General features: G+C 45.4%; 1 protein-coding gene across 1 annotated transcript in view; it reads left to right on the top strand.

Annotated features, from left to right (window-relative positions):
* CLIC1 (chloride intracellular channel 1) overlaps positions 1-12,034 on the top strand; it is a 35,651-nt gene extending 23,617 nt beyond the window's left edge. Inside the window, exons 2-6 of the mRNA XM_054978612.1 lie at positions 8,579-8,688; positions 8,824-8,949; positions 9,072-9,178; positions 10,364-10,545; positions 11,681-12,034. Of these exons, the coding sequence (XP_054834587.1) occupies positions 8,579-8,688; positions 8,824-8,949; positions 9,072-9,178; positions 10,364-10,545; positions 11,681-11,842 (687 nt within the window). The 3' untranslated portion in view covers positions 11,843-12,034. The remainder of the gene's footprint in view (positions 1-8,578; positions 8,689-8,823; positions 8,950-9,071; positions 9,179-10,363; positions 10,546-11,680) is intronic.
* Positions 12,035-13,266: the final 1,232 nt, after the last annotated feature.

Below are 13,266 nucleotides of genomic sequence, written 5' to 3' on the forward strand. Positions count from 1 at the left end.
GCCTGAAAGAACTTCAGGAAAGGGACAAAGGTCTAGTGGTGAAGCACAATTGGCATGGGGAGGGCAGACTCTCTTGTCTGGAAAGGGAGTGGAATGGAGGTTTATAGGTGGGGTTTGGGATGGGCTAAATGAGATCCCCTGCTAAATGCTGTCGGGTGCCCCCTTTTTGGGACCCTAGTGAAATAATAGAAACAGTGGTAGAGTTTTGTAGGACACCACTTAAGGGCCATGTCCTTGGCTTAATACCCCATTCTCAGCAAAGCAAGTTAGGAGCATTAAATAGCATTAGATGCATTAAATTAAGGGGCCAGGATTCCTGAATTTTCTCTGAGAGTTGAGTCTTATTGCATAGAGCGGGGAGGGGTCTGTAGGCAGGGCACCTGGGTTCTTCAGGAATGGAAAGAGCATGGAGCCAGATCAGGGCTTCTGGCTTTTCTGAGGAACGGAATGTATTAGGTGAAGATAAGCTATGGGCTGATTGCTGTCCTGGTAGCTTTGACTGCTTCAAGTGGAATTTCCTGTCTGCTATCCAAAGATTGAGCTCAAAGTCTCTTTCTTAGCAAAGCTTGAAGTCTAAGAATGACATCAGCTCAGGAAACCAGCCTCCCCTCCTTCCTCCCACAGGCCAGAGCAGGCGGGCCCAGACAGCCAGGCAAGTAATGTGCCTTCAGTTTCCCTCACCCTCACACACACCCATTTCCCCCCAGAAGCTGGTTGGCTTTACGGATTTATAGCTACTTCTTGCTTGATCTTGTTCCAAGGAAGGGCCTATTTTTTTCCATTTATGGTTCTGTGGTTTTAGTTTTTAAGCAGTTTGACAACCAGAGAAATGGTTCCAGCTAAATCTTGGGAAATAGATGATTTATAAGGAAAATATAAACGCCGTGAAGGAAAGTAGTAGTTCTAAAAGCACTGGCAGTTATGTTACTTAGGATAGGAAAAGTTGGAGAGACCAGTGGAGGAGGCTCACATGTTTTTTAAAGTAGATGAAGCAAAAATAAGGCAGCAGAATATTGAGGGGATCCCTTAAAGGTGCGGTGAAATACACATGGTAGAGTTGTGTTGTCGTCTCTGGTGAGAAGAGAAATATCTGTGAACGAATATCTTTCTAATAAGGGATAATTTCCTCCTCCTCCTGGAACTCTCTCAGATAGCAAGGCACCTTCATTTATTTCTTCTCTTTCCTATCCAGTTTCAGCTCTCTTAATAACGCTTTTATTACTGTTAATGAGTTCACTGACTGCCACACAGGCACTCTGACAACAGGGTCAGGGGACGGTGGGAGAAGGGCGGTGAGTAGTCAAAGGGTCATTAATGAGCAGATTACTCAGGGCCTTACAAGGCTTTGCCAGACATCTCCCAAATGCTTCCTATGTTTTTTTTCCTCTGACTATGAGGGCTAGAAACATCCTCTTTTAAAATGAGTTTTTTAAGGATGCCAAATACCGTGTCAGATCATTGTGCTTGAGAGGTGAAGATGTACAGAAAGCATGCCTGCGCCACAGAAAAGACTGTTTCACATCATGCCACTCGTGTGCACAGTGTTGTACAGGGCATGAGTGGTTCTACCTCTGCCAGGAGGCCTTGAAATGAACATAACGTAAGGTGGACCATGCCATAAAGAACTGCTATTCAGAGGGCACATGTAGAAGCTCACAGGCGGAGTCCTTGTTGTCTTTCAGCTACGAGGATTTTGGATAGCGAAGGTGGGAATAACTCTTTCTTGAGACTTTGGAGAACAACTGTCTGTCAGAAAGGATGGTACTGAGCAATGTAATGTGAAGCAGCTTCATAAGGCCATAGGACTGCTGGCCCTGTGCTGGGGGCCACCACAGAACTTGGCCAGGCTTTTCTTGGGGAGATGCTGCTAGGGGGAGGGTGGGAAGGAACGCTGAAGACAGGGAGGAAGAAAAAGGTAGATTGGCCGCTGGGTGGGACGGATGAAAGGAAGCAGAGAACAGAGAGAGGCTACGAGGGCTGCCAAGAAAGGAAACGAGGAAATAGTGGGGGAAACAGGGGGAAATGAGGTGTCCTATACAAGCCCTTGTGGGTCCCCCACTTGTTCCTTTAAACTTTAAGATAGGGAGTTGTGTCAAAACATATATGCATTGCAAAGAGAAGATCCTAGGGTCAATGCATGACCTCTCCTGGGATCTCAGGTAGCAGGTGTCAGGAAATACCCCTCCTTCCTCCCACAGGCCAGAGCAGGCGGGCCCAGACAGCCAGGCAAGTAATGTGCCTTCTGTTTCCCTCACCCTCACATGCACCCATTTCCCCCCAGAAGCTGGTTGACTTTACGGATCCTTCTCGCTTGATCTTGTTCCAGGGAAGGGCCTATTTTTTTCCATTTATGGTTCTGTGGTTTTAGTTTTTCAGCAGTTTGACAACCAGAGTAATGGTTCCAACTAAATCTTGGGAAATAGATGATTTATAAGGAAAATTAACCATTGTGAAGGAAAGTAGTAGTTTTAAAAGCACTGGCAGTTATGTTACTTAGGATAGGAAAAGTTGGAGAGACAGTGGAGGAGGCTCACTTTTTTTTTAAGTAGATGAAGCAAAAATAAGGCAGCAGAATATCGAGGGGATCCCTTGAAGGTGCAGTGAAATGCACATGGTAGAGTTGTGCTGTCGTCTCTGGTGAGAAGAGAAATATCTGTGAACAGAATGCATGATGCAAATGAGGGAAGTATGAAGACATTAACTTATTTTTGCGGTGTATGTGTGTGTGAGTGATCTCAGGTAGCAGGTGTCAGGAAATACCTCTCTCTGCCTGAGATGCGGGAGAACCTCGCCTGTTGGATTGCAGAGTACTCAGCTAGATGAATCAGTGTTCTGGCTGGGAATAAAGCAGCTTCCTACGGGAACTGTGTCACGGAGACTTTTTGTCACCCCGAATTGGTAATCACTCCAGACTTAATAAGGTACATTATGAAGATATTTAAGTACAATTACAGATTTACAAGGACACTAAAAAAAAATACATGTTTTGATTCCACAATTTAAAAAAATAAATAAATCCCATAGATCCTGTTCCCTTCTCTCCAACGCAATGCTTTAGACTTTTGGTCATCATCTTTGTTGGGAATATTGAACCAGCTTTTTATCCTGGTAAATCACGGAGCATCCTCCAATATGCTGTTTCAGTGGGACACAACAAATTCCTGGATGTACCACTTATTGTAACCGTAGGTGTTACCCTGTATATCTAATCCAATAGTTCCAGTTACTGTGACTAGAAAGTGAAACAAAAACAAGGATGCCTTATTATCCTAGCCAGTAATTTTGGTTTTCGTGGCGGCATTGAGAAACAGCACTGCTGTGTGTGTATTTCTACCTGTTAGTTTTCTCGAAATCATTTCCTCTTCAAACAAGTCTGTTTAGGCACGTCGTGTTAGGTTCCTGGATCTTTTCCACTAGTGGCGGCTATTTCTTCCCGCACAGGTGCCTTCCGCTGATGTAAGAGGTCTCTTGCACCAGGGGAAGTTTCCTTCCACCAGAGGAAAGCATCACCATTAGCAGAACAAGTCGGCAGCATCTGAACCACGGTTCTGCTTTCACAAAAATACTGTACAAGCATCAAGCAAGTATAATATACTAATAAATCCACTTCTAGTGTTCCCAAACTACGAACAATCTATTAAAAAAAGACGGACTTTTGGCAACTCTGAAGTTCAGAAGACCCTTTTGGTTACAATGACCTCTGTGGTGAGCCCCATTTAGGTGTAGCCATAGCAGCCCTGTGTCCCTGTTGGATTGCTGGGTGATGCTATATGGTAGTTATTGCTACGTGGTGGAAATGGGTGTTGGCTACCCCTCAATCCACTGGGGGCAACAGGCTTTCTTAAAGCATTCTGTTCCCATAAGGATGTGTGGTTGCTGTAGGCCTCAAAATGGTTTGTCTGTCTCCATAGCAATAGACTGCACAGTTTCTGGGCCAGAGCTCCTCCTCTCCCTGGTAACTGTTGCCAAGAGGGGGGGTTCCCTATTATTTCAGCCACCAGCTGTTCCCAGGAGTGCTAACATGTGGGGAAATCTGGCAGCACGGAGCTTGTTTTCTTCTGAAGGGCAGAGTGGAGAGAGGGAGTGTGATTTAAGGGGAGGGACTTTGGAAATCCTGCTTTCTAGCTCTGTATTTGCAGTTGCTAACCTTTGGGGCAAGTGTGCCACAATGAGATCGTTATGTCATCTTATATAAGTTCTTTTCTGGCGCATGCTACGGTACATACCTGGCTCTCTCTGTTCCATGACTTAGCCTTTCAGATAGGAAGGCTCTGTGTCTTAGCTAAGCAAGCAGGCCTTTGCACACTTGTCCAGAAGTCCCACAAACTCCCATGGCTTGTGCCACTTGGCCAGTGTGCTCTAGATGGTCTTTTTAAAACCCCTAAATCCCAGTTCAGTCAAACCAACCCAACCCTCACCCCCACACACTGAACTCCTAAAGCTCTCCTCTCACTAACAGTAGGAGGACTTGATGGGCAGGGGTGGGGAGAATCTCCACTTTATACAGTGAGAGAATTCTGAGGAATGATACGGTGTGTGTGTGTGTGTGCAGTGTGGAAAGGGGAAATAGATGGAAAGGATCAATTTAGCCTGGCTCCAACCCATACGGGTGGCCTTTCTTAGTCTGTTGCTTCCCTCTAGTGGTGTTAGGTAGCATTGCACCACTTTTCCTACGGAACTGTCACTCTCGAATTGTGACGTCCGCTGTTAACAGTCAGGCGGCCTCTCACAGAATGCTGCCCTCTCCAGTATGCAAGACAAATAAATTTGTCTCCCTTGCCATCCTAAAAGTTAAGGGTCGTACAACGTATCTCGAATCCTTTAGGGGTTTGATGTTGCATGGACAGCATAAGGTCACCGGAAGTGGCCTTCTGTTGAGTATTGTCTAATCTGACTGGCGGTGACTCTCCAGGGTCTCAGGCAGAGAGGTCTTTTACAGCACCTACTACATCAACTGGAGATGCCAGGGGTTGAACCTGGCACCTTCTACGCACAAAGCAGATACTCTGCCACTGAGCTATAGCCCCTCTGGGAGGCTGTAAAGAATCCCCACCCCTTTGGTTGTGGTTCCAGGTAGCTCAATCCCAGCAGCGCTCATTGTGTGCACCATACATAAATCTGGTGAGAAGGATCAGCATTCTTGAGCAGCCCCAGCACACTTGACCTCCAACTGCTGGTTGTTGCCATCACTGCATGCTCTTTAGATGACCGAGTGGGTGGTAGCTGTGCTGATTGATAAAGAGGCACTAGCCCTGTGGTTTCATTCCCTTACAGACTGGCTCTCTGAGCAGCCTAGCGGAAAAACTGCCCTTCCCCTCCAGTGTATGTCAGGATTTGAACCTGCGTCTTTCACGTCTCCTTGCAGTGTGCTACCTGTCATGCTGCATGTTTTTATAATGCAGGTTTTCTGCATAGATGTGGGAACCTGACTCCCTCTAGTGATGTGACAGCAAGCGACACCCATGGATAATCAGATGTGCCTGGTGGTGCCTCAGAGCCAAAACACACGTTAAGAAATACCTAGGTTCAGCACGTGTTCTCTTACCTCAAGGTTTGCCAGGATCTGTAGGCGTCCTGGAAGCTTAAAGTTTAGCATTTACAGAGCAGCAGGGAGGGAAATACAGGCGCCTGTATTTCCCTTCCCCTTCCTGCTGCTCTGTAAATGCTAAACTTGTTCTCTTACCTCAAAGTTTGCTTGGATCTGTAGGCATCCTGGAAGCTTAAAGTTTAGCATTTACAGAGCAGCAGGAAGGGGAAGGGAAATACAGGCGCCTGTATTTCCCTCCCTGCTGCTCTGTAAATGCTAAACTTTAAGCTTCCAGGACGCCTACAGATCCCGGCAAACCTTGAGGTAAGAGAACACGTGCTGAACCTAGGTATTTCTTAACGTGTGTTTTGGCTCTTAGAATTTCTTTCTTGCCAGTTGAGGGGGGAAGTATAACCCCATTGTCCTGGTTCTCCACCGACACATCTACCATTGTTTACCATCTCCCACCCCCATGGGAAGTATTGACTTGGGTTGAACAATATGGGCTGCTGTGTAGAGTTATTTCTGCTTTTACTGAATTGTATGTTTTATTGTGATTTTAATGTAATTATATGTTGTCATCCGCTCTGAGCCCGCTTGAGGGGATGGCGGACTATAAATTGAATCAGTCAATCAATCCAAAGGAGAAGCCATGCAGCTGCATGTGTGTGTGTGTCTGAAGCATTTACTTCGGACTTAAACTCCGTGTCCCCACATGGTGCTTTAGCTTACTTCCGGTGAGTTTGTTTCTAGGTCTGCAGTTAACAAGGGGTGAAGAAAACAATAAACATATTGGTATTATTTATCAGTGTGCATAAATCTTTTTCACTTTGCTTGCCTCAGCTTATCTTTATACTGAACAAAGTGTAACAGGACAGGAAAGAATGGGCAGGAGTCATTGGAGAGGTGGAGGTCAAGTTAACAGTATGAAGGCCCAGGGTAGGAAAAGAAGGGCACACCTGTATGATGAGGCAAGGCTGTGGAGACCTTTAGAGCACATGGTGTGTTTTGTTTATTTCATTTCTATCCTGCTCTTCCAAGCAGCTCGGTGGGGCAGTCCTGTCCCCCCTTTTTTACCCTTACCACAACCTGGCATGATAGATTAGAATTAGGGTTGCCAAGTATCTGCTTTTCACCTGGACAATCTGGTATTTTGGGGGACTGTCTGGGGAAGATGTCCCCCAAATACCAGACACTTGGCCTGGCCCCTCCCCCATTGGTTGCCCAGCTTGGCTGCCCAGCCTCTTGCGGCTGTGTGGGTTGGGAAAGTGGCCTGCCAATCTAGGTGCCAGGCCAGCCATGGAAGTGTTGGGCCGTGGAAGTAGCCTGACAGCCCAGGTACTTGGGCGGCCTCCTGTTGTGGCATGGCACTGCCCAGGAGCGGCTAGCCAGCCCAAGGGGCCTCTTGTGGTTGTGCAGCACCACCCAGGAATGGCCAGCTAGCCCAGGCCCCCGGGCAGCCTCCTGCAACTGCAAGGTGCTGCTCAGGAGTGGCACCTGGAAGTGTGGGGAGGTCAATGCAATGACATCACTTCCTGCAGCAATGTCACCATGCTGCCCTGGAAGCGCATGAGCGAAAAGTTTCCCCTCTCCACCTCTCCTCAGGGTCTGGTATTAGTCCGGAACCCATTTGGCAACCCTAGTTGGAATAAAGGAATGACCAGTCACCTTCTAAGTTATGTAGCTGAATAGACACTGAACCTAGATGTAATGTTTTGCCATACAAATAGTTTGTGTTTTGTTTCTGCAGGTTAATGTGTGGGTTTTAAATATCTATTATTGTGGTTTAAAATGCAGGCCTCTACAGTTTTTAGAAAGAGTGTAGAGGAAAAGTTCAGAGTGTCTAGTTCAGTCAAGCTCTGTGAAGGTCTGTGGGGAGAGGAGATAGTTATTCTGCTATCCTGTGGCTGAAGAACGGAGGGAAATAAGTCTTTGTGACCAAGTCAAGTGGCAACTGTGTGGAGAATTAGTCTTCGTGACAGGGTCCGTGAATAAACGTTTAAGAATATTTTGAAAGCACCAGGCTTATGAACCTATTCTGAAACCACTACACTTATCAATACTCTGCAATCATCATGCAAAAGTACATACAAATAAATTGTATTTCCTGTCAAGCAACAGGTGTGTTTCATCTGGAATATAGGATCCTTTTTTTCCTCACATTGACTGTTCTGTCATTCTGCCATCAATAATTAAGCCTTCCAATAATATCAGCTGAACAGAAGACACCTAAGGTGCAATATATAGGTCACGCAAAGGGCACAAAATGCCACAGGTGGTGTTAGCCATGGGATTCAAACCTGAAAGGGAAGGTGTTCTCAAGGTAAAAAAAAAGCTTGGGTAAAGTAGAGAACAGCTGAAGTTCTGTGTCTGGGGGGAAGGAGGGTGATGAAGAGAGCCCTTCTGAGGTAAAAGTTTAAAGTGATGTCATGAGGAGCTCCTAGGAAGTTTAAACAAAAACACCACACCCGATCTCTCAAGTTGTTGAAATTCAGTTCTCAAAGCATGCATGCCCATGTGAACTGAATGTGTGAGAAAGGGCAATGTTACCGTTTACTGTGGGACCGAATTGCCATTGTAACTTCTACCAGTGTAGAGCAACAGCTTCCAATGAGTAGGTGGTTGAGGTCATAAATATGCCTTCCCTTTGTGGTAGTGTTCCAAATTGGGGGAAAAGCAACATCAGTGGTAGAAATAGGAGCTGCGGTTGCTTTTTGAAGAGCACCATAGACAACGGAAACAAAGCGGCTTTGAAATACAGGGCAGGGCAAATCTGAGCTAGTTCCATCCCCTAGAATTGTATACAGATAGAGAATTAAGGAAGAAATTCATTGCATTTATATGATTTAGCATGCAGCGTTCTTAACGCTCCATGACACTGTTAAGGGAAGTTAGTACTAGTTTGTAGCTAATTCATGCTGGAGGAATGAAGACCCATTCTACCTCTTGTCCCCAGTCTCTCGTGAACCTGAAGTAAAGATCATTTTGATTTTCAGTGAATTGTGGTTTATGGTTTGGTAACATCCGTGTCTCAATGTTTTCTTTTTCTAGGCTGGCAGTGATGGAGCAAAAATTGGGAACTGCCCCTTCTCTCAGAGACTCTTCATGGTCCTTTGGCTGAAGGGAGTAACTTTCAATGTCACCACAGTGGACACCAAAAGGTGGGCAAAGTACCACAGATTCTGACTAGGGCTGCTTCTCCCTTCCTTACAGTTGTGCTTCCTTACCCAATTACTTTTACCTGTTTCACTCAAGACCCTCTAGAAATTGCAACTGCTCCCATTTTCTCTTTGTAGGAGGACTGAGACAGTACAGAAGCTCTGTCCTGGAGGTCAGCTACCATTCTTGATGTATGGGAACGAGGTCCATACGGACACCAACAAGATTGAAGAGTTTCTGGAAGAGGTTCTGTGCCCTCCCAAGTATGAATTCAATGAGGCTGTGGCGCAGATGGGAAGAGAGGATTTCTTTCAAAAGAAGGAATCGTGGGTGATGCTAACCAGCAAGCCTACTTTATTGTGAATTTCTGTGTCCTCTTTCGTAGGTATCCCAAACTGGCTGCCCGCAACCCTGAATCCAACACAGCTGGGCTTGATGTCTTTGCCAAGTTTTCTGCCTACATCAAGAACTCTAACCCAGCACTCAACCTCAGTGAGTATCTAATTCTCCATTGAATTCTCATGGACATTCTTCTAATTGCCTTTCATTCTCATTGATTCACTCTCTCCTCCTTCACTACACCAACTCCCCCTTTTCCCTGCCTCTCAGTACCTTGATTCCCGTATCGTTGCTTTGTCATTGGCTCCCTCCTAACGTGTGTTCCAGCTGTTTCTTGCTTTTAATTGACTAAGCTCTTCTTCCTCTTGCTTTTTCTTGTTCTAAATTAAACCGGTTTTCATTGGCTATGACTGACATTTTCTCATTATCTGCTTTTGTCCCTTCATTCTGATTGGTTGCGGTCCAATACCTTATTCATCCTTATTGCCTTCTCTCTTCTCTACCTTCACCCATGGAGTCTCATGTCAGTTGGTTGTTGTGGATTTTCCGGGCTGTATAGCCGTGGTCTTGGCATTGTAGTTCTTGATGTTTCGCCAGCAGCTGTGGCTGGCATCTTCAGAGGTGTAGCACCAAAAGACAGAGATCTCTCACTGTCACAGTGTGGAAAAGATGTTGGCAGGTCATTTATATCTATCTACTCAGGAGGGTTGGGGTTGGGCTGAGTCATCCTGTAAGATGACTCAGATGTAAGATGACTCATCCTGTAAGATGACTCGGGAAATGTCAGGAACTACAATGCCAAGACCATGGCTATACAGCCCGGAAAATTCACAACAACCGTTGTTCTCCGGCCGTGAAAGCCTTCGACAATATATCTCATGTCAGTTCTTTAATTGTCCTCAAGGGCCTTTCTTTTTGGAAAAAGTGGAATAAAAAATGTTTCAGTACATTCTAATGAATAAAAAAGTTGGCTGTCTACATTCCTCCTTTGCTCTAATTAGCACCGTGGCCCTCCTCACTATTTAATCTGTTTCAATTTTCCATTGGCTATCTAATCCTCGTTTTTGAGATTATTTTGGAGTGGGGGAGGCCTTTCCTCTGTATTTTGACTGGTTTTCTGTCTTAATTCTTTAATCTCATTGGTCCCCTCATTCTCTCCTCTTGGGTACCACTGGTTTGCTCTCTTCAACTTTTCTTGAATCCCTCTGCCCCCCTTTTTGTACCTTAGTTACCACCTGGATCCTCTCAGAAGTATTTGTCATATTCCTTGAATTTTCATTGGTTCCACATATTCCTCCTCTTCCTCTCTCCCACCCCCAACTTTCCCTCATTCTCTAGACCTTGAGAAAGGTTTGCTGAAGGCATTGAAGGTGCTGGATGTCTATTTGATGACGCCGCTCCCTGAGGAGGTAGATGAGAACAGCGCCGAGGATGAGGGCCAGTCAACCCGCAAATTTCTTGATGGGGATGAACTCACGCTGGCTGACTGCAACCTGCTGCCCAAACTTCACATTGTCAAGGTGAAGTGATCTCCTTAAATCTGTAACTTGACGGGTGAGGTTTTCTGGAATTTTAGCCTCTCTTCATCAGGGTGAGCTGGAAGGAGGAGCTAAGGAGCCTTCACAGGACAGCAACAATGCCTGATGTAAAGCCTGCATCGAACGTGTATATCCCACCCAGAAAGCCTTTTTGTCCTGAATCCCAAAAGCAGAGGGAGCTAGTGGAGGGGTGACTTGGTGGTGAGGAAAGTGCTCCCCATGGGATGCTCAGAGAGTCCCCTCTCGATGGTTGGCCATTTTATATAGCCTGGAAGTAGAGCTTGAGTGCAGACATGCTCAGCCTTGTGACTCCCGGGTCAGATTCAACTCCACATAACGGTTCTGTAGAAAGAGAGATCTGGCAGTGGAGTGAATGAGGTTGATTGGGCATTAGGAGGAAAAGGGACGAGTGATCACCTTTGGGGTGGGGGCCAGCAGCTGGCATTCCCCGAAGGCACAGAATCAGCATGCTGCGTGGAAATGGCTCTTGCGGTTTCGTTGGCATGCTGGAGGCACGGCATAAGATTGATGTTGGCTGTTCTTTCTTCAGACTGCCATGGTTTTCATTACTTTGTGAACAGCTCTGTGGCATGAAAAGGTATTTTTAAGTGGGGGGTAAATATGAAGATTTGCATGCTTCTGCTCAATACATTCTGTTCCCGTTAGTTACATAAAGAGGGCAAAATGCTCTGCAGGGTACCTATGACCCACCATCTGGCCCCCAAGATACCAATGTCTGTCTTCATCCCCTCCCACACATACTCTCCAGTCTCTTAGAGTGATTCCGCACACGTTGGATAATGCACTTCCAATCCTCTTTATAGATCATTTGGAACAGATTTTTTTTGTGTGCGGAACAAAAAATCCACCTCAAGTGCATTGAAAGTGCATTATCCAACATGTGCGGAATCAGCCTAAGAGTTCCCTAATTAAGGAGCACTTTCAAGCATGTCCTGGCAATCGTAAGAGCTGGAGACTTGGTTCTTTATGTAAACTGAAAGCTGCGAGTCTTAGTTACCCAAATATTACCTTTGGGGATTCACCAAATGCACACAAGCCTGAATATACACACATCAAATTTTAACGCACGTTATTTCTACTCTTGCAATGCCAACAGGTAGTGTGCAAGAAATACCGTGGCTTCACCATCCCTGAAGAATTCCGCGGCATCCACCGTTATCTCAAGAATGCATACGCTCGTGAGGAATTTGCCAGCACCTGCCCGGACAATGAAGAGATTGAAATAGCTTATGAGCTGGTTGCCAAAGCTTTGAAATAACAAACTTTGGCAGATGAAAAGGGATGGGGGGCTTCCATACCAGGAAAATGGGGGGTGGGTTGGGACCACTGGGTGATATTTTTATGTACGTGCTTGTGTTTGATGGGGGTGGGGGATATCTATTTCCAAGGAGGGACAGACCAATTTGAATTTTAAATATAAGCAAGAATAAAATACATGTTTTTAAAAATACCACATTTAGTTTTTTACCTACCAAAAAAAAAAAACCCACTGAAAAGTAGCTGTATCATTCACAAACAATTGTGCCCTGTGTTGGAGATGTTTTTCACTACCTAAGCAACAGAATGTTGGATAGCACTACAGAAGGGCGAAGCCAAGGAATGGGCTGCTGCCATTGGTGTATTAAGTATTTGAGCTGATTGTCGTGAAATACTCTGATTGGTTAATCAAGGGTAGGAGGTTGATGATGTTCAGAATGTTGGAATCGATCGTGCCCTGGTTTCTTGAGACCCCGTTGCTCCAATTTCTTTTCAAAAGGTCTTGGGTACCAGTTAGAGAACTTTTTTCTACCTGACCGCTACTTCCAGTCTGTGCTCCTCAGTGTCTCAGGAACCACACGCAGCTCTTCTGGCTCTCTTGGTTTATGGTAATTGCTGATGCGGCTCTCCATGAGCCAGAGAGTACTACTGGAGTAGAATGATCCTTAGCTGTATTTATTTTCATTTGTTTAAAACTTGTGTAAGCCTGTCTTTATCTCATATGCAGTTTGTTTTGTGGCTGGATCTGTGGCTGAGCGTTGGAGCCCATGCTTTCCCAAGCATAAATACAGTTCCCCGATGGTTGTGGTTAAAAGACCTTGGGAAGCTGGGGTTGCCACAGGTGTTTCTCTGCCTGATACTGTTGATCCCTGTAGCTCAAGGAGAAACTGGAAGGCAGATGTCTCAGGTTCAAATCCAAAAATGTTACCCATTGAGCCACAATGGCTTTTAATTGGGAAAACAAGGGTGTTGTGGCAGATTGTGACTTTTTAATGCATAGTTCAAGGAGGGAGAGCATACACAAGGAAGGGAGAAGGAAATGGGCTAGTGCAGCTTGGTGCCTAGAGAGCACTCCTGTCTTTCAATCATTTGAGCCAGTTCTTCATTGGCTGTTTGCAGTCACATGCTGTGTGTGTTGTGAAGAACAATTAAGCACATGAGTTATTTGAGGATAATATTCAGGGCATCTTACCTGGACCTAACCTACTAGATCTCAAGTTTGATTCTCTTTATATTCTGTACCTAAAACATCCTCAACAAATACATGTCTCACAAGTGCATGCCTTTTGTTTGTTTTTTTCTTGAAAACCTCCACAGGAAGACATCTGATTCTTCCTTACATTTAAGAAGTTCTTTAGAGAGTTACAAATATTGTTGGGTAGCCAAATCTGAGTCACGAGGAGTTGCAAGATCTCTGAGGTTCAT

This window comes from Eublepharis macularius, chromosome 4 (genome assembly GCF_028583425.1).
Source record: "Eublepharis macularius isolate TG4126 chromosome 4, MPM_Emac_v1.0, whole genome shotgun sequence".
Classification (NCBI taxonomy): domain Eukaryota; kingdom Metazoa; phylum Chordata; class Lepidosauria; order Squamata; family Eublepharidae; genus Eublepharis; species Eublepharis macularius.